Raw genomic sequence first — 20,489 nt, 5'->3', positions numbered from 1 at the left:
TGGGGGGGGGGCAATTATGCAGCTGGTTAATTAGGCAGCCGGGGAGGGGGTTGATGTGTTATGGCAAACGCCAAATTTAGGGGCTTTGGGGGCGATTCACCCCCCCTGACCCCCAAATCCCCCCCCCTTCCACCCTTGCAGGAGAGGCAGAGGGGGCGGATGGCGGCCCCGGCCCCGGGGGGGGGCTCCCCTCAGCGGGGCACCCCGGCCCCCCCGGCGTTGCAGCCCCGCTGGAAGCGGGTGGTGGGCTGGTCGGGGCCCGTCCCCCGGCCCCGGCACGGCCACCGCGCCGTCGCCATCAAGGAGCTGATCGTCGTCTTCGGCGGCGGTAACGAGGGCATCGTCGACGAGCTGCACGTCTACAACACCGGTGAGACCCCCGGGGGGGGGACACGACAACTCGGGGGGGCGGATCTGGGGGTCTTTGGGGGGGTTGGAGCGTCACCGTGGGGTCTGGGGGTCTCTGTGCGGCATGGGGTAGGTCGGACGGGGGGGGCTCTGGGGGTCTGGGGGGGGGTCCTGTGTGGTTTGGGGTACCCCCCTGGGGGGGTCTGGGGGTCTTTGGGGGGGGCTGGAGCGTCACCGTGGGGTCTGGGGGGTCACTGCGTGGGGTTGGTGGGCATGGGGTAGGTCGGAGGGGGGGCTCTTGGGGTCTGGGGGGGGTCCTGTGTGGTTTGGGGTACCCCCCTGGGGGGGTCTGGGGGTCTTTGGGGGGGGCTGGAGCGTCACCGTGGGGTCTGGGGGTCTCTGTGTGGCATGGGGTAGGTCGGACGGGGGGGGCTCTTGGGGTCTGGGGGGGGGGGCTATGTGGTTTGGGGTACCCCCCTGGGGGGGTCTGGGGGTCTTTGGGGGGGGTTGGAGCGTCACCGTGGGGTCTGGGGGTCTCTGTGTGGCATGGGGTAGGTCAGAGGGGGGGCTCTTGGGGTCTGGGGGGGGGGCCTGTGTGGTTTGGGGTACCCCCCTGGGGGGGGTCTGGGGGTCTTTGGGGGGGGTTGGAGCGTCACCGTGGGGTCTGGGGGTCTCTGTGTGGCATGGGGTAGGTCAGAGGGGGGGCTCTTGGGGGTCTGGGGGGGGGCCTGTGTGGTTTGGGGTACCCCCCTGGGGGGGTCTGGGGGGGGGTTTGGGGGGGGGTTGGAGCGTCACCGTGGGGTCTGGGGGTCCCTGCGTGGGGTGGGGGCATCGCTTTGGGGGCTGGGGGTCTCTGCAGGATGGGGTAGGTCGGAGGGGGGGGGCTCTTGGGGTCTGGGGGGGGTCCTGAGGGGGCTCCCTGGACAGGGGGGGTCCCCGTGGGGTGTCGGGGGGGGGGGGGGCTGCTGTGGTGAGGGGTCCCCACGTTGTTTTGGGGGGCTTGAGAGGGTCTGTAGGGTCCCTGGTGTGCTGGGGGGGGGGTCACCCCCCTCTCTCCCCTCCTCCCTTGATTACCATGGGCACAGATTTGAGGGGGGGGGGTCCTCCAGCATCCCAGGGTACCCTGGGGCCCCCAAATTAACCCTTTGCCTTCCCCGCACGGGTAAGGGGGGGTCCTTACCTAGCTGACCATCCTTCCTAAATCTTTTTTTTTTTTTTTTTTGTGTCCCCCCCCCCCCTTCCGCAGCCACCAACCAGTGGTTCATCCCGGCGGTGCGGGGGGACATCCCCCCCGGCTGTGCCGCCTACGGCTTCGTTTGCGACGGCACCCGCCTCCTCGTTTTCGGGGGCATGGTGGAGTACGGCAAGTACAGCAACGACCTCTACGAGCTCCAGGTACCCCCCCGGCGGGGGGCTGCGTTTTGGGGGTGGGGGGGGCTGTATTTTTGGGGCAAAGGGTCCCCCTGGGTTCTCTTTCTGGACACCTGAGTTCTCTATATCTGTCCGTCCCCCCCCATTTTTTTCCAGGCTAGTCGGTGGGAGTGGAAGCGGTTGAAGGCGAAGACCCCCAAAAACGGGCCCCCCCCCTGCCCCCGCCTGGGTCACAGCTTCTCCTTGGTGGGCAACAAGTGTTACCTCTTCGGGGGGCTGGCCAACGACAGCGAGGACCCCAAAAACAACATCCCCAGGTACTGCCGGGGGGGGGGGGGGGGGGGCGTGGGGACCCCTTGGGTGCCTCAAGGTGTGTGGGGGGGCGACACCGGGGACATCCCGGATGCTTTTTGGGGGGGTCGCAGGGATGCTGTGCACGTCTGGGTATCTTGTGGGGGGCGGCGATTAATACTAAGGATATTTTAGATGGGTTTTGGGGGGGTCCTGGGACCCCCTGGGTGCTTGGGGGGGGGGCACGGGTGACACCCAAGACCCCCGGGTCCTTTTTAGGGGTGTCCCGGCCCCCCTCAGCTGCTCGTTCGTCTGACAAGGAATATTTTCCTTTTCCATCGCAGGTACCTAAACGATCTGTACATCCTGGAGCTGCGGCCGGGCTCGGGGGTGGTGGCCTGGGACATCCCCATCACTTACGGGGTGCTGCCCCCCCCCCCGGGAATCCCACACGGCCGTCGTCTACACCGAGCGGGAGAGCCGCAAATCCAAGCTCGTCATCTACGGCGGAATGAGCGGCTGCCGCCTCGGAGACCTCTGGACCCTCGATATCGGTGAGGCGGGGTGAGATGTGGGGCGGTGGGGGGCTGTTTTATTTTAGGGGGGGGGGCAATTTGATCACTTGTCGTTGTTTCGGGGCGCCGGCAGAGACGCTGACCTGGAACAAGCCCAGCCTGAGCGGGGTGGCCCCCCCTGCCCCGCAGCCTTCACTCCGCCACCACCATCGGCAACAAGTGAGTCGGGGGTTCCGTGCCCCCCCAAAACGACGGTCCTGGGGGTCCCCCAAGTTCCCTTCACCCCCGTCTTGTCCCCGGGAGAGGACATGGGGGGGGTCTTCAACCTTCCTATAGGCGCACTGGGGTGGTTTTGGGGTCTCGCTCGGCCCCGTTAAGAAAGGAGCTGCGATTAATATTGTGTAATTACATGCGTCCTGCACCCCCTTGACCCCCCCCAGCTCTCTACGCACATCCCTTAACGTTTTAGAGTCCCTATTTGAGTGTTTTTAAGGTTTTAATTAACGAGAGGGTCCCCCACCCACCCCAGGGATGCCATGGGTGGTCCCCCAGACCCCCCTTGACCCCCGCATCGTGTGTGTGTCCCCCCCCCTCAAGGATGTACGTGTTTGGGGGCTGGGTGCCCCTCGTCATGGACGACGTGAAGGTGGCCACGCACGAGAAGGAGTGGAAGTGCACCAACACCCTGGCCTGCCTCAACCTGGGTAAGGGACCCCCAGACCCCTCCGTGAGACCTTCGGGTCTCTCCCCGAGACCCCCAAATCTCTCCCTGAGCTTCCCCAGATGGTCAACCCCTCCCCAAGCTTCCCCCCGAGACCCCCAAACTTCCCTGAGATTCCCCAAATCTCTCTCAACCCAGCCAACGTTCCCCCAAACCCCTTGTTTTTTCCCCAAATATTTTGTCACGCTGCCCCGAATCTCGCCCCCCCCCCCCCCCCCCCCGACCCAGATTCCATGGCGTGGGAGCCCATCCTGATGGACACGCTGGAGGACAACGTGCCGCGGGCACGGGCCGGTCACTGCGCGGTGGCCATCACCACCCGCCTCTACATCTGGAGCGGCCGGGACGGCTACCGCAAAGCTTGGAACAACCAGGTCTGCTGTAAGGATCTCTGGTACCTCGAGACCGGTGAGTTTGGGGGGGGTCTTGGCATCGGAGGGGTGTCTCCCTGGGATCTTGGGGCGTCCTGGGGGTCCTCAGGTGTGTCCCGGTGCCACAGGGTGTCCCAAGAATGGGGACGGGGGCGTCCCTAGGTCCGTCCCAGAACCACAGGGGACCACGGGATGGGGACTGGGGCGTCCTATGGGATTTTGGGGATCCCCAGATCCATTTTAGGGGTCTTCAATTCCGTCTTGCAGGTGTGGGGTGCTCGAGGATGAGGTCGGGGTTGTTTTATGGGATCTTGGCAGCCTGCAGACCTGTCCTGGTTGTTTGCAGGTCCTTCCCAAAGCTGTGGGGTATCCTGGGAGGGGGTCTGGGATGTCCCACGGGATCTTGTGGATCTCCAGATCTGTCCTGGCTGTCCCCAGGTGCATCCCATAGCCATGGGGTACCCTGGAATGGAGTCTGGGGTGTCCCGCAGGGAACCTAGGAGTGTCCTGGGGGTCCCCAGGTCCTGAAGCCATGGGGCACCCTGGGATGGGGTCTCGGATGTCCCACGAGGTTTTGAGGATCTCTAGGTCTGTCCTGGCTGTCCCCAGGTCCATCCGAAAGCCGTGGGGTACCGTGGGATGGGGTTTGGGGTGTCCCCTAGGGAATCTAGGAGTGTTTGGGGGTTCCCAGGTCTGTCCTGAAGCCACGGGACACCCTGGGATGGGGTCTGGGATGTCTTTTGGGGAATTCTGGGGGTCCCCAGGTCCGTCCTGAAGCCACGGGACACCCTGGGATGGGGTCTGGGATGTCTTTTGGGGGATTCTGGGGGTCCCCAGGTCCGTCCTGAAGCCACGGGACACCCTGGGATGGGGTCTGGGATGTTTTTTTGGGGGATTCTGGGGGTCCCTAGGTCCATCCTGAAGCCACGGGACACCCTGGGATGGGGTCTGGGATGTTTTTTTGGGGGATTCTGGGTGTCCCCAGGTCCGTCCTGAAGCCACGGGACACCCTGGGATGGGGTCTGGGATGTCTTTTGGGGGATTCTGGGGGTCCCCAGGTCCGTCCTGAAGCCACGGGACACCCTGGGATGGGGTCTGGGATGTCTTTTGGGGGATTCTGGGGGTTCCCAGGTCCGTCCTGAAGCCACGGGACACCCTGGGATGGGGTCTGGGATGTCTTTTGGGGGATTCTGGGGGATCCCAGGTCCGTCCCGGGGCTGCGGAGCGCCCCAGGACAGGAACTGGGGTGTCCCACGGGATCTTGGCAGGGGATCCCAGGACAGCAACCGGCTTATCCCAGAGGGACCTAGGACCATCCCGGGTGTCCCCAACTTTCCCTCCCGCGTCCGCCCCCCCCCTTTAACACCCTGTCCCCCCCGCAGAGCGCCCGCCGGCGCCGGCGCGGGTGCAGCTGGTGCGCGCCAACACCACGTCGCTGGAGGTGAGCTGGGGGCCGGTGCCCACCGCCGACTCCTACCTGCTGCAGCTGCAGAAGTACGAGATCCCCGCCGCCGCCTCCCCCGCGCCCGCCCCCGTCCCCTCCGTCCCCGCCAACCCCCCCAAAAGCCCCGCGCCCGCCGCCGCCGCTCCCGGACCCCCGACGGCCCCCCAAACCCTCGGACCCGTCGGACTGACCCTGCTGCCGCCGCCGCCGCCACCGGCTCCGGCGGCGGCGGCGGCGGCGCCCCCGGCCCCCGCCGCGCCCCCCACCACCGCGCTGCAGGTGCTGCCCGCCGGACCCCCGGCCGCCCCCCTGAGCGGGGCCGCTGCTGCCGCCGCACGGGCCCCCGGTGAGCTGGGGAGGGGGATTTTGGGGGGGGATATGGGGACGTGGGGCGGGTCCAGGGGACGTTGGGACACCGGGGGGGTCGATGTGGGGAGGTTTATGGGGGGAGGTGGGGTCGTAGGAGGGAGGGGGATAAAGGGATGGGGGATATGGGGGGGCTTACGGGCGATGTGGGGTCACAGGAGGGATGGGGAGGGGGATAAAGGGATGGGGGGATATTGGGGGGACGTGGGGGGGTCCGTGGGATGTTAGGGCATGGGGAGGCTTATGGGGGAGGGGGGGTCGTAGGAGGGATGGGGGGTACGGGGGACAAAGGGCTGGGGGGGATATGGGGACGGGGGGGCTTATAAAGGATGTGGGGTCACAGGAGAGGTGGGGAGGGGGTAAAAGGGATGGGGGGATATTGGGGGGACGTGGGGGGGTCCGTGGGATGTTAGGGCATGGGGAGGCTTATGGGGGAGGGGGGGTCGTAGGAGGGATGGGGGGTACGGGGGACAAAGGGCTGGGGGGGATATGGGGACGGGGGGGGGGCTTATAAAGGATGTGGGGTCACAGGAGGGGTGGGGAGGGGGTAAAAGGGATGGGGGGACATGGGGGGTGTGGGGTTATGGGGGCACGGGGGGGACACTGGAGGGACTGGGGGTGGGTACGGCGAGGAGGAGGAGGAGGAGTTGGGGGAGGACGGGGGTTTTGCGGGGACGGGGAGGGGCTGGGGGGGGCCGCACGACAGGGTCTGCGCTGACCCCCCCCATCTCCCCCCCCCCCGCCAGGCGTCCCGGCGGTGCTGAAGGTGACGGGTCCCCCGGCGGCGACGGCGGGACCCCCCCTGGTGACGGTGCGCTCGGCCGGCCAACCCGGCAAAGCCCCGGTGACGGTGACGTCCCTGCCCGCCGGCGTCCGCATGGTGGTGCCGACCCAGAGCCCCCAGGGCACGGTGAGACCGCGGCGGGGGGGCGAGGACCTCGGGGGGACACACACACACAAACACGAGGACCCCCGGTCACCCCTCTTGTCATCCGTGTCCCCCCCCCATCTCCAGGTGATCGGCAGCAGCCCCCAGATGAGCGGCATGGCGGCGTTGGCGGCGGCGGCCGCCGCCACCCAAAAAATTCCCCCGGCTTCGGCCCCCACGGTGCTCAGCGTCCCCGCCGGTGCCACCATCGTCAAGACGGTGGCCGTCTCTCCCGGCACCACCACGCTGCCGGCCACCGTCAAGGTGGCCTCTTCACCCGTCATGGTAAGCCGCCGCGACGGCGTCACCGCGACGGCGCTTCCGTGTGGAGTCCGAGAGAGATCCCCACTCTTTTTTTTAAATTTTTTTTTTGTAAATTTTTTCCCCGTTTTGTCTCACCGCTGCGCAGGTCAGCAACCCGGCCACCCGGATGCTGAAGACGGCGGCGGCCCAGGTGGGCACGGCGGGGGGGGCGGCCCCCGCCACCAACGCGGCCACGCGCCCCATCATCACCGTCCACAAGTCGGGGACGGTGACGGTGGCCCAGCAGGCGCAGGTGATGACCACCGTGGTGGGCGGCGTCACCAAGACCATCACCCTCGTCAAGAGCCCCATCTCCGTCCCCGGGGGCAGCGCCCTGGTGAGTGAGACCCCCCCCCCCCCCCCACATACACATCTATGGGGTTAGCCCCCCAAAATCTGGTCCTGGGGGGGGCTGAGCCCATAAACAGCTCGGGTTTGGGGGAGTTGGGGGTCTGGGGGGGCATCGAGCACATAAACACCCTGGGTTTGGGGGAGTTGGGGGTCCGGGGGGGCATCGAGCCCCTGAACACCCTGGGTTTGGGGGAGTTGGGGGTCTGGGGGGGCATCGAGCCCATAAACACCCTGGGTTTGGGGGAGTTGGGGGTCCTGGGGGGCACTGAGCCCCTGAACACCCTGGGTTTGGGGGAGTTGGGGGTCCGGGGGGGCATCGAGCCCATAAACACCCTGGGTTTGGGGGAGTTGGGGGTCCTGGGGGGGGGCACTGAGCCCCTAAATGCCTGGGATTTGGGGGAGTTGGGGGTCCGGAGGGGCACTGAGCCCATAAACACCCTGGGTTTGGGGGAGTTGGGGGTCCGGGGGGGCATCGAGCCCATAAACACCCTGGTTTTGGGGGAGTTGGGGGTCCTGGGGGGGGCACTGAGCCCATAAACACCCTGGGTTTGGGGGAGCTGGGGGTCCGGGGGGGGGCATCGAGCCCATAAACACCCTGGGTTTGGGGGAGTTGGGGGTCCTGGGGGGCACTGAGCCCCTGAACACCCTGGGTTTGGGGGAGCTGGGGGTCCTGGGGGGCACTGAGCCCATAAACACCTGGGATTTTTTGGGGGGGGGGCACTGAGCCCATAAACACTGGCTTTGGAGGAGCCAGGGGTCCTGGGGAGGTGACTGACCCCCCTAATGCCCCTCAGGGGTCCTGAATGGGGGTCACCTAACCCCTAAATACCTCCGTTTTGGAGGTCACGGGATCCTGGGGGGGGTCACTGCCCCCCCCAGTACCACCCCAGGAGCCCCGCGGGGTCACTGACCCCCGAAACGCTCCACTTGCGGAGGTCCTGGGAGTCACTTCACTCCTGTATACCACCGATTTGGGGGACGTGGGGTTCCTGGGGGGTCACCGACCCCCCCAGCGCTCCCCTTTGAGTGCTGGGGGGGGGGTCACTCACCCCCTGACTCTCCCCCCCCCCCCCCTTCCCAGATCTCTAACCTGGGCAAGGTGATGTCGGTGGTGCAGACCAAACCGGTGCAAACCTCGGCGGTGACCGGACAGGCGTCCACCGGCCCCGTCACCCAGATCATCCAGGTGAGCGTTTGTGTCCGTCCCCCCCCCCCACCCCAAACCTTGTCCCCGAGCCCCCCCAGGACCCCCTTGCTGACTGCCGCCCCCCCACCCCCACCCCGTTGCAGACGAAGGGCCCGCTGCCGGCGGGGACCATCCTGAAGCTGGTGACGTCGGGAGACGGGAAACCCACCACCATCCTAACGACGACGCAGGCCGGGGCGGGGGGGGCCAAACCCACCATTTTGGGGATCAGCAGCGTCTCCCCCAGCACCACCAAACCCGGCACCACCACCATCATCAAAACCATCCCCATGTCCGCCATCATCACCCAGTCGGGAGCCACCGGTGAGCGCCGGGACGCCGCGGTGTGGGGGGGCGACGGCATTTCCTCGGCATCCCTGACCCGTGTGTCCGTCCGTGTCCCCCCCCCCAACCCCTCGACCAGGCGTCACCAGCAGCCCCGGCATCAAATCGCCCATCACCATCATCACCACCAAGGTCATGACGTCGGGCACCGGCACCCCCGCCAAAATCATCACCGCCGTCCCCAAACTGGCCACCGGCCACGGCCAGCAAGGCGTGACGCAGGTAAAAACCGACGGCGGGCGAGGGGTGGCACGTCCCTCGGGACCCCCGCGCCTGCTTTCCGGGTCCCCTGAGCCCCCCCGCGCTCACCTCCTGTCCCTCTTTCTCTCCCAGGTGGTCCTTAAGGGAGCCCCCGGGCAACCGGGCACCATCCTGCGCACCGTGCCCATGGGCGGCGTCCGCCTGGTGACGCCGGTCACCGTCTCGGCCGTCAAACCCACCGTCACCACGCTGGTGGTCAAGGGGACCACGGGTAAGCGTCGGCGTCGCCGCGCCGCTAGAGGGGCCCGGTGAAGTTTTCGGCAGGCGCCGACGCCGTCCTCGGTCTCCTCCCGCAGGCGTCACCACGCTGGGGACGGTGACGGGCACGGTATCGACCAGCCTGGCGGGGGCCGGGGGCCACAGTGCCACCGCTTCGCTGGCCACCCCCATCACCACGCTGGGAACCATCGCCACACTCTCCAGCCAGGTCATCAACCCCGCCGCCATCACCGTTTCGGCCGCCCAGACCACCATGACGGCCGCCGGCGGGCTCGGCACCCCCACCATCACCATGCAGGTACGGCGCCGTCCCCTGGGACGCGACGGTCACCGGGATGTCGGGGGGGGATGGGACGCGGGGACGGCGCGGGAGCGGGACTCGCCGTGAGCCCCCCGTTTTGGCACGGATGGCGGGAGGCGGTGGGGAGCGCCTACGGATTTGGGGGGGCCGCGGGCCGTGGCTGGAGGGCGGGGGGGAGATCCCCGCCGTCCCCGGCACCCCCCCGGTGACGCGCGGCGGTGTGTGGGGGGGCGGCAGCCCGTGTCGCAGCCCACGCAGGTGACGCTGATCACGACGCCCAGCGGGGTGGAGGCGCAGCCGGTCCACGATCTCCCCGTCTCCATTTTGGCTTCTCCCACCACCGAGCAGCCGGCGGCCGCCGGCCCCCTCCCCGAATCCGGCCAGGCCGAGGGGGGGGCCGGCACCGTCACCCTGGTCTGCTCCAACCCCCCCTGCGAGACCCACGAGACCGGCACCACCAACACCCCCACCACCAGCCTGGTGGCCAACGTCGGCGGGGGGCTGGCGCCGGCCCCCCAGCTCCAGCTGGTCTGCGAGGGGGCCGAGGGGGGGGCGCTGCCCCCCGGCGCCGCCGCCGCCGCCGGCGGCGTGGTCCGCGTCTGCTCCAACCCCCCCTGCGAGACCCACGAGACCGGCACCACCAACACCCCCACCGCCGCCGGCGCCCGCCTCTGCGCCGACGCTCGGCCCGGCGTCCCCTGCCCTACCCAGCAGACGGCCGCCACCGGCACCACCATGACGCCGCGGGTTTGCCGGGAAGCCCCCGCCGGCCCCCGGCCCTGCGCCAACCCCCCCTGCGAGACCCACGAGACCGGCACCACCAGCACCCCCACCACCGCCCGCTCCTGCCAGCCCCGGGGGCCGGCGGAGCCGCCCGGCGCCACGTGCCAAACCCAGCAGACCGCCGGCACCACCGTGTCGACGGCCGCCGCCGCCGTCCCCCGCGCCCACGGGGACCGGACGGCGGAGGAAAGCCAGCCGTGCCAAACCCACCGCCCGCCCGACGCGGCGCCGTGGGCGTCCTCCGGCCCGGCCGGCGAGAGCCAGGAGACGGGGACGACCGCCGCGGCGTTGGCGTCGCGACCGTGTTCCAACCCGCCCTGCGAAACCCACGAGACGGGGACGACCAACACGGCCACCACCACCACGGCGGCGGGGACGAGAGCCCGCGAGACGGGGACGGCCGCCGCGGCGTTGGCGTCGCGACCGTGTTCCAACCCGCCTTGCGAAACCCACGAGACGGGGACGACCAACACGGCCACCACCACCACGGCGGCGGCGCGGCCGCGCTCCGACCCCCTGCGCGAGAGCCGCGAGACGGGGACGACTACCCCGGCGGCGACCGCCGCCGCCTCCTCCAGACTGTGCTCCGACCCACCGCGTGAGACCCACGAGACGGGGACGACCGTCGCGGCGTCGCGACCGTGTTCCAACCCCCCCTGCGAGACCCACGAGACGGGCACGACCAACACGGCCACCACCACCACGGCCGCGGGCTCGAGACCCTGCGAGACGGGCGCCGCCGGCGCGTCCCGTCCCTGCGCCAACCCCCCCTGCGAGACCCACGAGACGGGGACGACCAACACGGCCACCACGGCCACGGCCGGCACCGGCGGGGGTCCGGAGCAGGGCTCCCCCCCCTGCGAGACCCACCAGACGACGGCTACCGGCACCACCATGACGCCGACCGAGGGGGCCCCCCCGTCGCTCCCCGAGGCCCCCCCCAGCCCCCTGCCCCCCCACGGCTGCTCCAACCCCCCCTGCGAGACCCACGAGACGGGGACGACCCACACGGCCACCACCGTCACCTCCAGCATGGGCGCCAACCAAGGTGACACCGCGGGGGGGCCGCGTTCCCCCCGGGGGGGGGGATTTTGGGGGACGGGGAGGGGGGCTCACCCCACTCACGTGTCGTGTGTTCCCCCCCCCTCCCCCTCCTTCTCCTCGCAGACCCGCCGCCGGCTGCCAACGGGCAGGGAGAGCCGGAACCCCCCCCGGGTGAGGGGGCTCCCCCCGGTACCCCCAGCCCCGGCCCCAGCGTCACCGGGACCCCCCAGCCCCCCCGGGCCGTCACCACCGTCACCCAGTCGACGCCGGCACCGGGGCCCGCCGTCCCGGTGAGAAGGGAACCGGGGGGGGGCTTGGAGAGCCACGGGGGGGAGATTAAGGACTATGAAGGGGGCTTTGGGGACGCTGGGGGGGGCATTAAGGGGGATGGGGATGGGATGGGGGGGCAGTTAGACCTGGGGGGGGCTTTGGGGACACTATGGGGGGCACTAAGAGCTATGGGGGGGCTTTGGGGACGCTATAGGAGGGGTATTAAAGTCTGGGGGGGGCTTTTGGACACTATGGGGGGCATGGGGACAGGATGGGGGGGCTTTGGCGACACTATGGGTGGGCATTAAGAGCTGGGGGGGGCTTTGGGGACACTGTAGGGGGGTATTAAAGTCTGGGGGGGGCTTTTGGACACTATTGGGGGGCATTAAGGGCCTGGGGGGCATGGGGATAGGATGGGGGGGCTTTTAAGAGCTGAGGGGGGGGCTTTGGGGACACTGGGGGGGGCACAAGTGACCTTGAGATGGCTTTGGGGACTGGGGGGGGGCACCAAGGGCCCCCATCTGGGAGGGTCTTTGCATGGGGGGGCCTCATTTCCCACCCCCCAACCTCCTCTCCTGCCCCCCCAGAGCATCTCATCACTGACGGAGCCCCCCCCGGCACCCCCCGAGCCCCCCAGCACCGCCGCCGCCACCGCCGGGGACCCCCAGCCGCCCCCTGAGCCCCCCTCCGCCACCCCCCCGCCGGCCCCCGCCGCCGCCACCACCCCCCCGGCCCCCCCTCCTCCTCCTCCTCCACCCCCCCCCCACCACCACCACCGCCGCCGCCACGTCAACCGCGACGTCGGCCCCCCCCGGCTCGCCGGAGCCGCTGGCGGTGGTGGTGCTGCCCCCCGGCCCCCCCGGCGGCGGCGGCACGGGCGGGGGCGAAGCGGAGGGTCTGGGTCTTCCCCCCGAATTGATGGCGGAAGCTCCCCTGGGGGGCTCCTCCGGGGGGGGCGGCCCCCCCCGGCGCTGGTGGTGACGGGGCTGACCCCCGAGGAGCTGGCGGTGACGGCGGCGGCGGAGGCGGCGGCGCAGGCGGCGGCCACCGAGGAAGCCCAGGCGTTGGCCATCCAGGCCGTGCTGCAGGCGGCCCAGCAGGCCGTCATGGGTGAGCGCCCGCGGGGGGGACGGCGGCACGTTTTGGGACGGGGGGGTCCCATTTGGGTGGTGGCCCCGTGGTCATGGTCGTGGTCGTGGTGGCCCCGTGGTCGTGGTCGTGGTGGCCCCGTGGTCGTGGTCGTGGTGGCCCCGTGGTCGTGGTGATGGTGGCCCCATGGTCGTGGTCATGGTGGTGTCATGGTCATGGTGGCCCCGTGGTCGTGGTCATGGTGGTGTCATGGTCATGGTGGCCCCGTGGTCGTGGTCATGGTGGTGTCATGGTCATGGTGGCCCCGTGGTCGTGGTCATGGTGGTGTCATGGTCATGGTGGCCCCGTGGTCGTGGTCATGGTGGTGTCATGGTCATGGTGGCCCCGTGGTCGTGGTCATGGTGGTGTCATGGTCATGGTGGCCCCGTGGTCGTGGTCATGGTGGTGTCATGGTCATGGTGGCCCCGTGGTCGTGGTCATGGTGGTGTCATGGTCATGGTGGCCCCGTGGTCGTGGTCATGGTGGTGTCATGGTCATGGTGGCCCCGTGGTCGTGGTCATGGTGGCGTCATGGTGATGGTCATGGTGGCTTCCCCATAGTCATGGTCATGGTGGCCCCATGGTGATGGTCATGGTGGCTTCCCCATAGTCATGGTGCCCACAGTCCCATCAGGGTGGTGGCCCCATGGTCACGGTGGTGGCCCCATGGTCACGGTCACGGTGGCTTCCTCATATTGTGGCTTCATGGTGCCCCCAGTCCTATCAGGGTGGTGGCCCCATGGTCGTGGTCACGATCATGGTCACGGTGGTTTTCCCATAGTCATGGTGACCTCATGGTGGCCCCGGTCCCATCAGGGTGGTGGCCCTACGGTCATGGTGGTGGCCTCATGGTCACGGTAGCTTCCCCATAGTCATGGTGGCTTCCTGGTGCCCGCAGTCGCATGGTCACGGTGGTGGCCCCACGATCATGGTCATGGCCCCGGCCTCATGGTCATGGTGGCTTCCTGGTGGCCCTAGTCCTATCGGGGTGGTGGCCCCGTGGTCACAGCCACGGTGGCTTCCCCATAGTCATGGTGGCTTCATGGTGGCCCCAGTCCCATCAGGGTCGTGGCTCTATGGTCATGATCATGGTGGCCCCGGTGGCCCCGGTCCCATGGTCATGGTGGTCTCATGCTCATGCTGACCCTGGTGGCCCTGGTCCCATAGGAGTGGCGGCCCCATGGTCATGGTGGCGGCCCCATGGTCATGGTGGCGGCCCCATGGTCATGGTGGCGGCCCCATGGTCATCGTGGTGGCCCCATGCTCATCGTGGTGGCCCCATGCTCATCGTGGTGGCCCCATGCTCATGGTGGTCCAGATCCCATAGGGGTGGTCACCCCGATGTCATGGTCTTGGTGGTCACCCCACGGCGATGGTGGTCCTGAGCCCATAGTGGTGGCCCTGCCGTGGTCATGGTGGCCACCCCATGGTCGTGGTGGCCACCCCGTGGTGATGGTGGCCCCGGTCCCATAGGGGTGGTGGTCTCAGTCTCGTAGCAGTGGTGGCCCCATGGGGGGGGTGGCCCCAGAGGGGTGGGGGTGCTCCTGGTCCCAAATTTAGGGTGCCCCCCCCCCCCCCAGTAGCCCCATCCCCATCCTGCTGTCACGTCCCCAAGGCAGGGGGACGCCACCCACACAGGGGTCCCCCCCCCACCTTGACCTTCCCGTCTCCCCCCCCCCAGGTGCAGCGGAGCCCCTGGAGAGCGGGGAACCCGGGGGGGGCCCCCCCGAATTGGGTCCCCTTGGACCGGAGGGGCCGGAGGGGCCGGGGGGGGCCATCCCCATCGTGCTGACGCAGCAGGAGCTGGCCGCCCTGGTCCAGCAGCAGCAGCTCCAAGAAGCCACCGTCGCTCCCCCCGCGCCCCCCCCCGCCGTCACCGCCGCCCCCCCGGCCCCCCAAACCCCGACGGCTCCCCCAACCCCGACCCCCCCGGCTCCCCCCGCTCCTCCTCCTCCTCCTCCTCCTCCTCCTCCGCCGCATCTCCCCACCGAAGCCCTGGCCCCCGCCGACAGCCTCAACGACCCGGCCGCCGACGCTAACGGGCTGGGGGAGCTCGGTCCCCCCGCCGGCCCCCCCGCCGGCCTCCTGCCCCCCCCCGCCGACGGTGAGACTGGGACGGGGGGCACCCAGCACCTTGGGGGTCCCCGTGGGGAGATGGGGGGGGGCGGGGGGGACACACACGGGCCCCCCTGGATGGCTGGAGGAAGCGGGGGTATCTTTGGGGTCTCCTAAATGACACCCCCCCCCCCCCCAAAAAAAAAAAAATAATAATACTAAATTGTTTTTTCCCCGCAGGCCTGGCCCCCTCCAGCGCCTTCGTGGCCCCCCCGCCCGTGGTGGGCCCCAGCCCGGCCAAGCTGCAGGCGGCCACCGCTCTGGCCGAGGTGGCCAACGGCATCGAGACCGCCCCGGTGGTGGTGAGTTGGGGGTCCTGGGGGGGGCGGGGGGAGCATCCCCTGCTGCCCCCCCCTCTCCTGCTGACCTCCCCTCTCCTGCTGACCCCCCCTTTAGAAGCCGGACCCCGCGGCGCAGCCCCCCAAGGTGTTGGCCAAGAAGGAGAACCAGTGGTTTGACGTGGGCGTCATCAAGGGCACCACCATGATGGTGACGCACTACTTCCTCCCGCCCGAGGACGCTCCCCCCGCCGACGTGAGTCTGTGTGTCCCCCCCCCCCGTGGCGTGTGTCCCCCCCAGGACCACCCTCGGTGTCCCCGGGGGTCTTTTTCCTCCCTCGGTTGTCTGACGTGGACGTCCTCGTGTCCCTCGGGGGCTTCCTGATGTCCTTCGGGGGGGGTCTTGGTGTCCCCGTGGGTGTCCCGTGTTCTTCCCGTGTCCCCACAGGTGTCCCGTGTCCGTTCCATGTTCCTCCCGTGTCCCTCCCGAGTGTCCTGGTGTCCCCATGGGTGTCCCGTGTCCCTTATGAGTGTCCTGCTGTCCCCATGGGCATCGTGTGTCCGTCCCATGTCCCCACAGGTGTCCCGTGTCCTTCCCGTGTCCCTCCCATGTCCCTCCCGAGTGTCCTGGTGTCCCCACAGGTGTCCCATGTTCTTCCCATGTCCCTTCCGAGTGTCCTGCTGTCCCCATGGGCATTGCGTGTCCCTCCTGTGTCCCCACGGGTGTCCCACGTCCCTTACGAGTGTCCCGGTGTTCCCACGGGTGTCCCATGTCCTTCCCGTGTCCCCACATGTGTCCCATGTTCTTCCCATGTCCCTCCCGAGTGTCCCGGTGTCCCCACGGGTGTCCCATGTTCTTCCCATGTCCCTCCCGAGTGTCCCATGTCCTTCCTATGTCTTTCCTGAGTGTCCTGGTGTCCCCACGGGTGTCCCATGTCCTTCCCGTGTCCCCACGGGTGTCCCATGTCCTTCCTATGTCTTTCCTGAGTGTCCTGGTGTCCCCACAGGTGTCCCATGTCCTTCCCATGTCTTTCCTGAGTGTCCTGGTATCCCCACAGGTGTCCCATGTCCTTCCCGTGTCCCCACATGTGTCCCATGTCCTTCCCATGTCCCTCCTGAGTGTCCTGGTATCCCCACAGGTGTCCCATGTCCTTCCCGTGTCCCCACGGGTGTCCCATGTCCTTCCCATGTCTTTCCTGAGTGTCCTGGTATCCCCACAGGTGTCCCATGTTCTTCCCATGTCCCTCCCGAGTGTCCCAGTGTCCCATGTCCTTCCCGTGTCCCCACGGGTGTCCCATGTTCTTCCCATGTCCCTCCCGAGTGTCCTGGTGTCCTCACGGGTATCCCGTGTCCTTTACGGGCATCTTGATGTCCCCGTGGACAGCCTATGTCCCTTACGGGCTTTCTAGTGTCCCCACAGATGTCCGGCGTCCCTCCGCTGTCCCTTTTGAGCTTCTTGATGTCCCCACGGATGTCCCACGTCCATCCACTGTCCCTTACGGGCGTCTTGATGTCCCCACGGACATCGTACGTCCCCACGGATGTCCCCCATCCCTCCGCTGTCCCTTACGGGCATCTTGATGTCCCCACGGACATCGTACGTCCTCACGAACTTCCCGATGTCCCCACGGATGTCGCACATCCCTCCGGTGTCACTTTGGTGTCCCTCATGGGCATCTTGACGTCCCTTATGAGCTTCCCGATGTCCCCACGGATGTCCCATGTCCATCCACTGTCCCTTACGGGCGTCTTGATGTCCCCATGGACATCGTATGTCCCTACGAGCTTCCCGATGTCCTCCATCTCTCCGGTGTCCCTTACGGGCATCTTGATGTCCCCACGGACATCGTACGTCCCCACGAACTTCCCGATGTCCCCACGGATGTCCCCCATCCCTCCGGTGTCCTTTACGGGCATCTTGATGTCCCTGTGGGTTTCCCGATGTCCCCACGGATGTCCCACATCCCTTACGAGCTTCCCGATGTCCCCACGGATGTCCCCCATCCCTCCGCTGTCCCTTACGGGCATCTTGATGTCCCCACGGACATCGTACGTCCCCACGAACTTCCCAACGTCCCCACGGATGTCCCACATCCCTCCGGTGTCCCTTATGGGCATCTTGATGTCCCTTACGAGCTTCCCGATGTCCCCACGGATCTCCCGCACCCCTCTGGTGTCCCTTACGGGTGTCTCGATGTCCCCTATGAACTTCCCGATGTTCCCACGGACGTCCCGTGTCCCTTACGAGCTTCCTGATGTCCCACATCCCTCCGGTGTCCCTCACGGGCATCTTGACGTCCCTTACGAGCTTCCCAATGTCCCCACGGATCTCCCGCATCCCTCTGGTGTCCCTCACGGGTGTCTTGATGTCCCCTACAAACTTCCCGATATTCCCATGGATGTCCCGTGTCCCTTACGAGCTTCCCGATGTCCCCACGGATGTCCCACATCCCTCCGGTGTCCCTCACGCGCATCTTGACGTCCCTTACGAGCTTCCCGATGTCCCCACGGATGTCCCGCGCCCCTCCGCTGTCCCTCACGGCTTTCCCGGCGTTTCCCCCCCCCCCCCCCCGCAGGAGGACGGGACGGCGATCCCGGACCATTCCCAGCTGCGGCGGCAGGAGCTGCAGCCGGGGACGGCGTACAAGTTCCGCGTGGCGGGGCTGAACGCCTGCGGCCGCGGGCCCTTCTCCGACCTCTCCGCCTTCAAGACCTGCCTGCCCGGATTCCCCGGAGCCCCCTGCGCCATCAAGATCAGCAAGGTACGCCGCGCCACGCCCCGCGCCACGCCCCGCGCCGCGCCCCGCGCCACGCCCCGCCGACCCCGAAACGACGCGTCCCCCTCCCAAGATCCGGCCGCAGCCTCGGGCTCCGAATGATGCCTTGGGCCCCGGCTCTGCCCCCCAAGTGCCGCGTCCCCGTCCTCAACTTTGTCCCCAAAATGACGCGTCCCTGCCCCAAATCTGTCCCCGGCTCTGCCCCCCAAGTGACGTGTCCCCGTCCCCAAAACGACGCGTCCCCGTCCCCAAATTTGTCCCCAGCTCTGCCCCAAGTGCCACGTCCCTGTCCCCAACTTTTTCCCCAAAACAACGCGTCCCCGTCCCCAAATCTGTCCCCATCCTTGTGTCCCAAGTGACGTGTCCCCGTCCCCAACTTTGTCCCCAAAATGACGCGTCCCTGTCCCCAAAACGATGCGTCCCCGTCCCCAAATCTGTCCCCAGCTCTGCCCCAAGTGCCACGTCCCCGTCCCCAACTTTTTCCCCAAAACGACGCGTCCCCGTCCCCAAATCTGTCCCCATCCTTGTGTCCCAAGTGACGCGTCCCTGTCCCCAACTTTGTCCCCAAAATGATGCGTCCCTGCCCCAAATCTGTCCCCAAATCTGCCTCCCAAGTGATGCATCCCCATCCCCAACTTTGTTCCCAAAACGATGCGTCCCCGTCCCCAAATCTGTCCCCAGCTCTGCCCCAAGTGCCACGTCCCCGTCCCCAACTTTGTCCCCAAAGCGACGCGTCCCCGTCCCCAAATCTGTCCCCATCCTTGTGTCCCAAGTGACGCGTCCCTGTCCCCAACTTTGTCCCCAAAACGACGCGTCCCTGCCCCAAATCTGTCCCCGGCTCTGCCCGCCAAGTGACGCATCCCTGTCCCCAAAACGACGCGTCCCCGTCCCCAAATCTGTCCCCAGCTCTGCCCCAAGTGCCACGTCCCCGTCCCCAACTTTGTCCCCAAAACGACGGGTCCCCGTCCCCAAATCTGTCCCCATCCTTGTCCCCAAATGATGTGTCCTGGTCCCCAGCTCTGCCCCCCAAGCGACATGTTTCCGTCCCCAACTTTGTCCCCAAAATGACGCGTCCCTGCCCCAAATCTGTCCCCAAATCTGCCTCCCAAGTGATGCATCCCCATCCCCAACTTTGTTCCCAAAATGACATGTCCCCGTCCACAAATCTGTCCCCCAAGTGCCACGTCCCCATCCCCAACTTTGTCCCCAAAACGACACGTCCCCATCCCCAAATCTGTCCCCGTCCTTGCGCCCCAAATGACACGTCCCTGTCCCCGGCTCTGCCCCCCAACTGATGTGTCCCCGTCCCCAACTTTGTCCCCAAAATGACATGTCCCTGTCCCCAAATCTGTCCCCATCCTTGTGCCCCAAGTGACGTGTCCCCGTCCCCAGCTCTGCCCCCCAAGTGACACATCCCCATCCCCAACTTTGTCCCCAAAATATGTCCCTGCCCCAAATCTGTCCCCAAATCTGCCCCCCAAGTGATGCATCCCTGTCCCCAAAACGACGCGTCCCCGTCCCCAAATCTGTCGCCATCCTTGTGCCCCAAGTGACGCGTCCCCATCCCCAACTTTGTCCCCAAAATGACACGTCCCTGCCCGAAATCTGTCCCCAAATCTGCCCCCCAAGTGATGCATCCCCGTCCCCAAAATGACACGTCCCCGTCCCCAAATCTGTTCCCATCCTTGTGCCCCAATTGACGTGTCCCTGTCCCCAGCTCTGCCCCCCAAGTGACGCGTCCCCATCCCCAACTTTGTCCCCAAAATGACACGTCCCTGCCCCAAATCTGCCCCCCAAGTGATGCATCCCTGTCCCCAAAACGACGCGTCCCCGTCCCCAAATCTGTCCCCATCCCTGCGCCCCAAATGACGCGTCCCCGTCCCCAGCTCTGCCCCCCAAGTGCCACGTCCCCGTCCCCAACTTTGTCCCCAAAACGACGCGTCCCTGCCCCAAATCTGTCCCCGGCTCTGCCCCCCAAGTGACATGTCCCCGTCCCCAACTTTGTCCCCAAAATGATGCGTCCCTGTCCCCAAAACGATGCGTCCCCGTCCCCAAATCTGTCCCCATCCTTGTGTCCCAAGTGACGCGTCCCTGTCCCCAACTTTGTCCCCAAAATGATGCGTCCCTGCCCCAAATCTGTCCCCAGATCTGCCTCCCAAGTGATGCATCCCCATCCCCAACTTTGTTCCCAAAATGACGCGTCCCCATCCCCAAATCTGTCCCCGTCCTTGCCCCCCAAGTGCCGCGTCCCCGTCCCCGGCTCTGCCCCCCAAGTGCCACGTCCCCGTCCCCAACTTTGTCCCCAAAACGACGCGTCCCCGTCCCCAAATCTGTTCCCATCCTTGTGCCCCAATTGACGTGTCCCTGTCCCCAGCTCTGCCCCCCAAGTGCCGCGTCCCCATCCCCAACTTTGTCCCCAAAATGACACGTCCCTGCCCCAAATCTGCCCCCCAAGTGATGCATCCCTGTCCCCAAAACGACGCGTCCCCGTCCCCAAATCTGTCCCCATCCTTGCCCCCCAAGTGCCGCGTCCCCGTCCCCGGCTCTGCCCCCCAAGTGCCACGTCCCCGTCCCCAACTTTGTCCCCAAAACGACGCGTCCCCGTCCCCAAATCTGTCCCCATCCTTGCCCCCCAAGCGCCGCGTCCCCGTCCCCAAAACGACGCATCCCGGTCCCCCGCTCAGCTCCACAACCCCCGGCCCCACATCCCCATCCCCCAGCTCTGCCCCCCCCCACCCCCCCCGCCCTTCTCCCCTCCTGACACCCCCCCCCCC

At 67.5% G+C, this 20,489-nt stretch overlaps 2 protein-coding genes across 2 annotated transcripts in view; both read left to right on the top strand.

Moving 5' to 3' along the window:
* Nucleotides 1-34, top strand: part of LOC126035176 (plasma membrane calcium-transporting ATPase 3-like) — a 15,953-nt gene extending 15,919 nt beyond the window's left edge. The window contains exon 24 of the mRNA XM_049793322.1: nucleotides 23-34. Coding sequence (XP_049649279.1) covers nucleotides 23-34 — 12 coding nt within the window. The remainder of the gene's footprint in view (nucleotides 1-22) is intronic.
* A 70-nt stretch (nucleotides 35-104) lies between these two features.
* HCFC1 (host cell factor C1) lies at nucleotides 105-18,857 on the top strand. Its single transcript, XM_049793357.1, is given in 25 exon segments — nucleotides 105-370; nucleotides 1,595-1,743; nucleotides 1,876-2,036; nucleotides 2,355-2,439; nucleotides 2,441-2,564; nucleotides 2,659-2,699; nucleotides 2,701-2,744; nucleotides 3,123-3,229; nucleotides 3,475-3,654; nucleotides 5,000-5,407; nucleotides 6,174-6,337; nucleotides 6,443-6,640; nucleotides 6,765-6,995; nucleotides 8,091-8,195; nucleotides 8,300-8,519; nucleotides 8,620-8,762; nucleotides 8,874-9,012; nucleotides 9,098-9,318; nucleotides 9,559-11,152; nucleotides 11,272-11,438; nucleotides 12,006-12,528; nucleotides 14,227-14,649; nucleotides 14,841-14,962; nucleotides 15,057-15,194; nucleotides 17,515-18,857. Coding segments are annotated over 25 exon segments (6,201 nt in total). The 5' UTR covers nucleotides 105-159; the 3' UTR covers nucleotides 17,818-18,857.
* The last annotated feature ends 1,632 nt before the right edge of the window (nucleotides 18,858-20,489 follow it).

This window comes from Accipiter gentilis, chromosome 38 (assembly GCF_929443795.1).
Source record: "Accipiter gentilis chromosome 38, bAccGen1.1, whole genome shotgun sequence".
In the NCBI taxonomy this organism is placed as follows: Eukaryota; Metazoa; Chordata; class Aves; order Accipitriformes; family Accipitridae; genus Astur; species Astur gentilis.
Note: the sequence above shows the minus strand (reverse complement) of the source record. Positions and strands in the feature narration are given on the sequence as shown.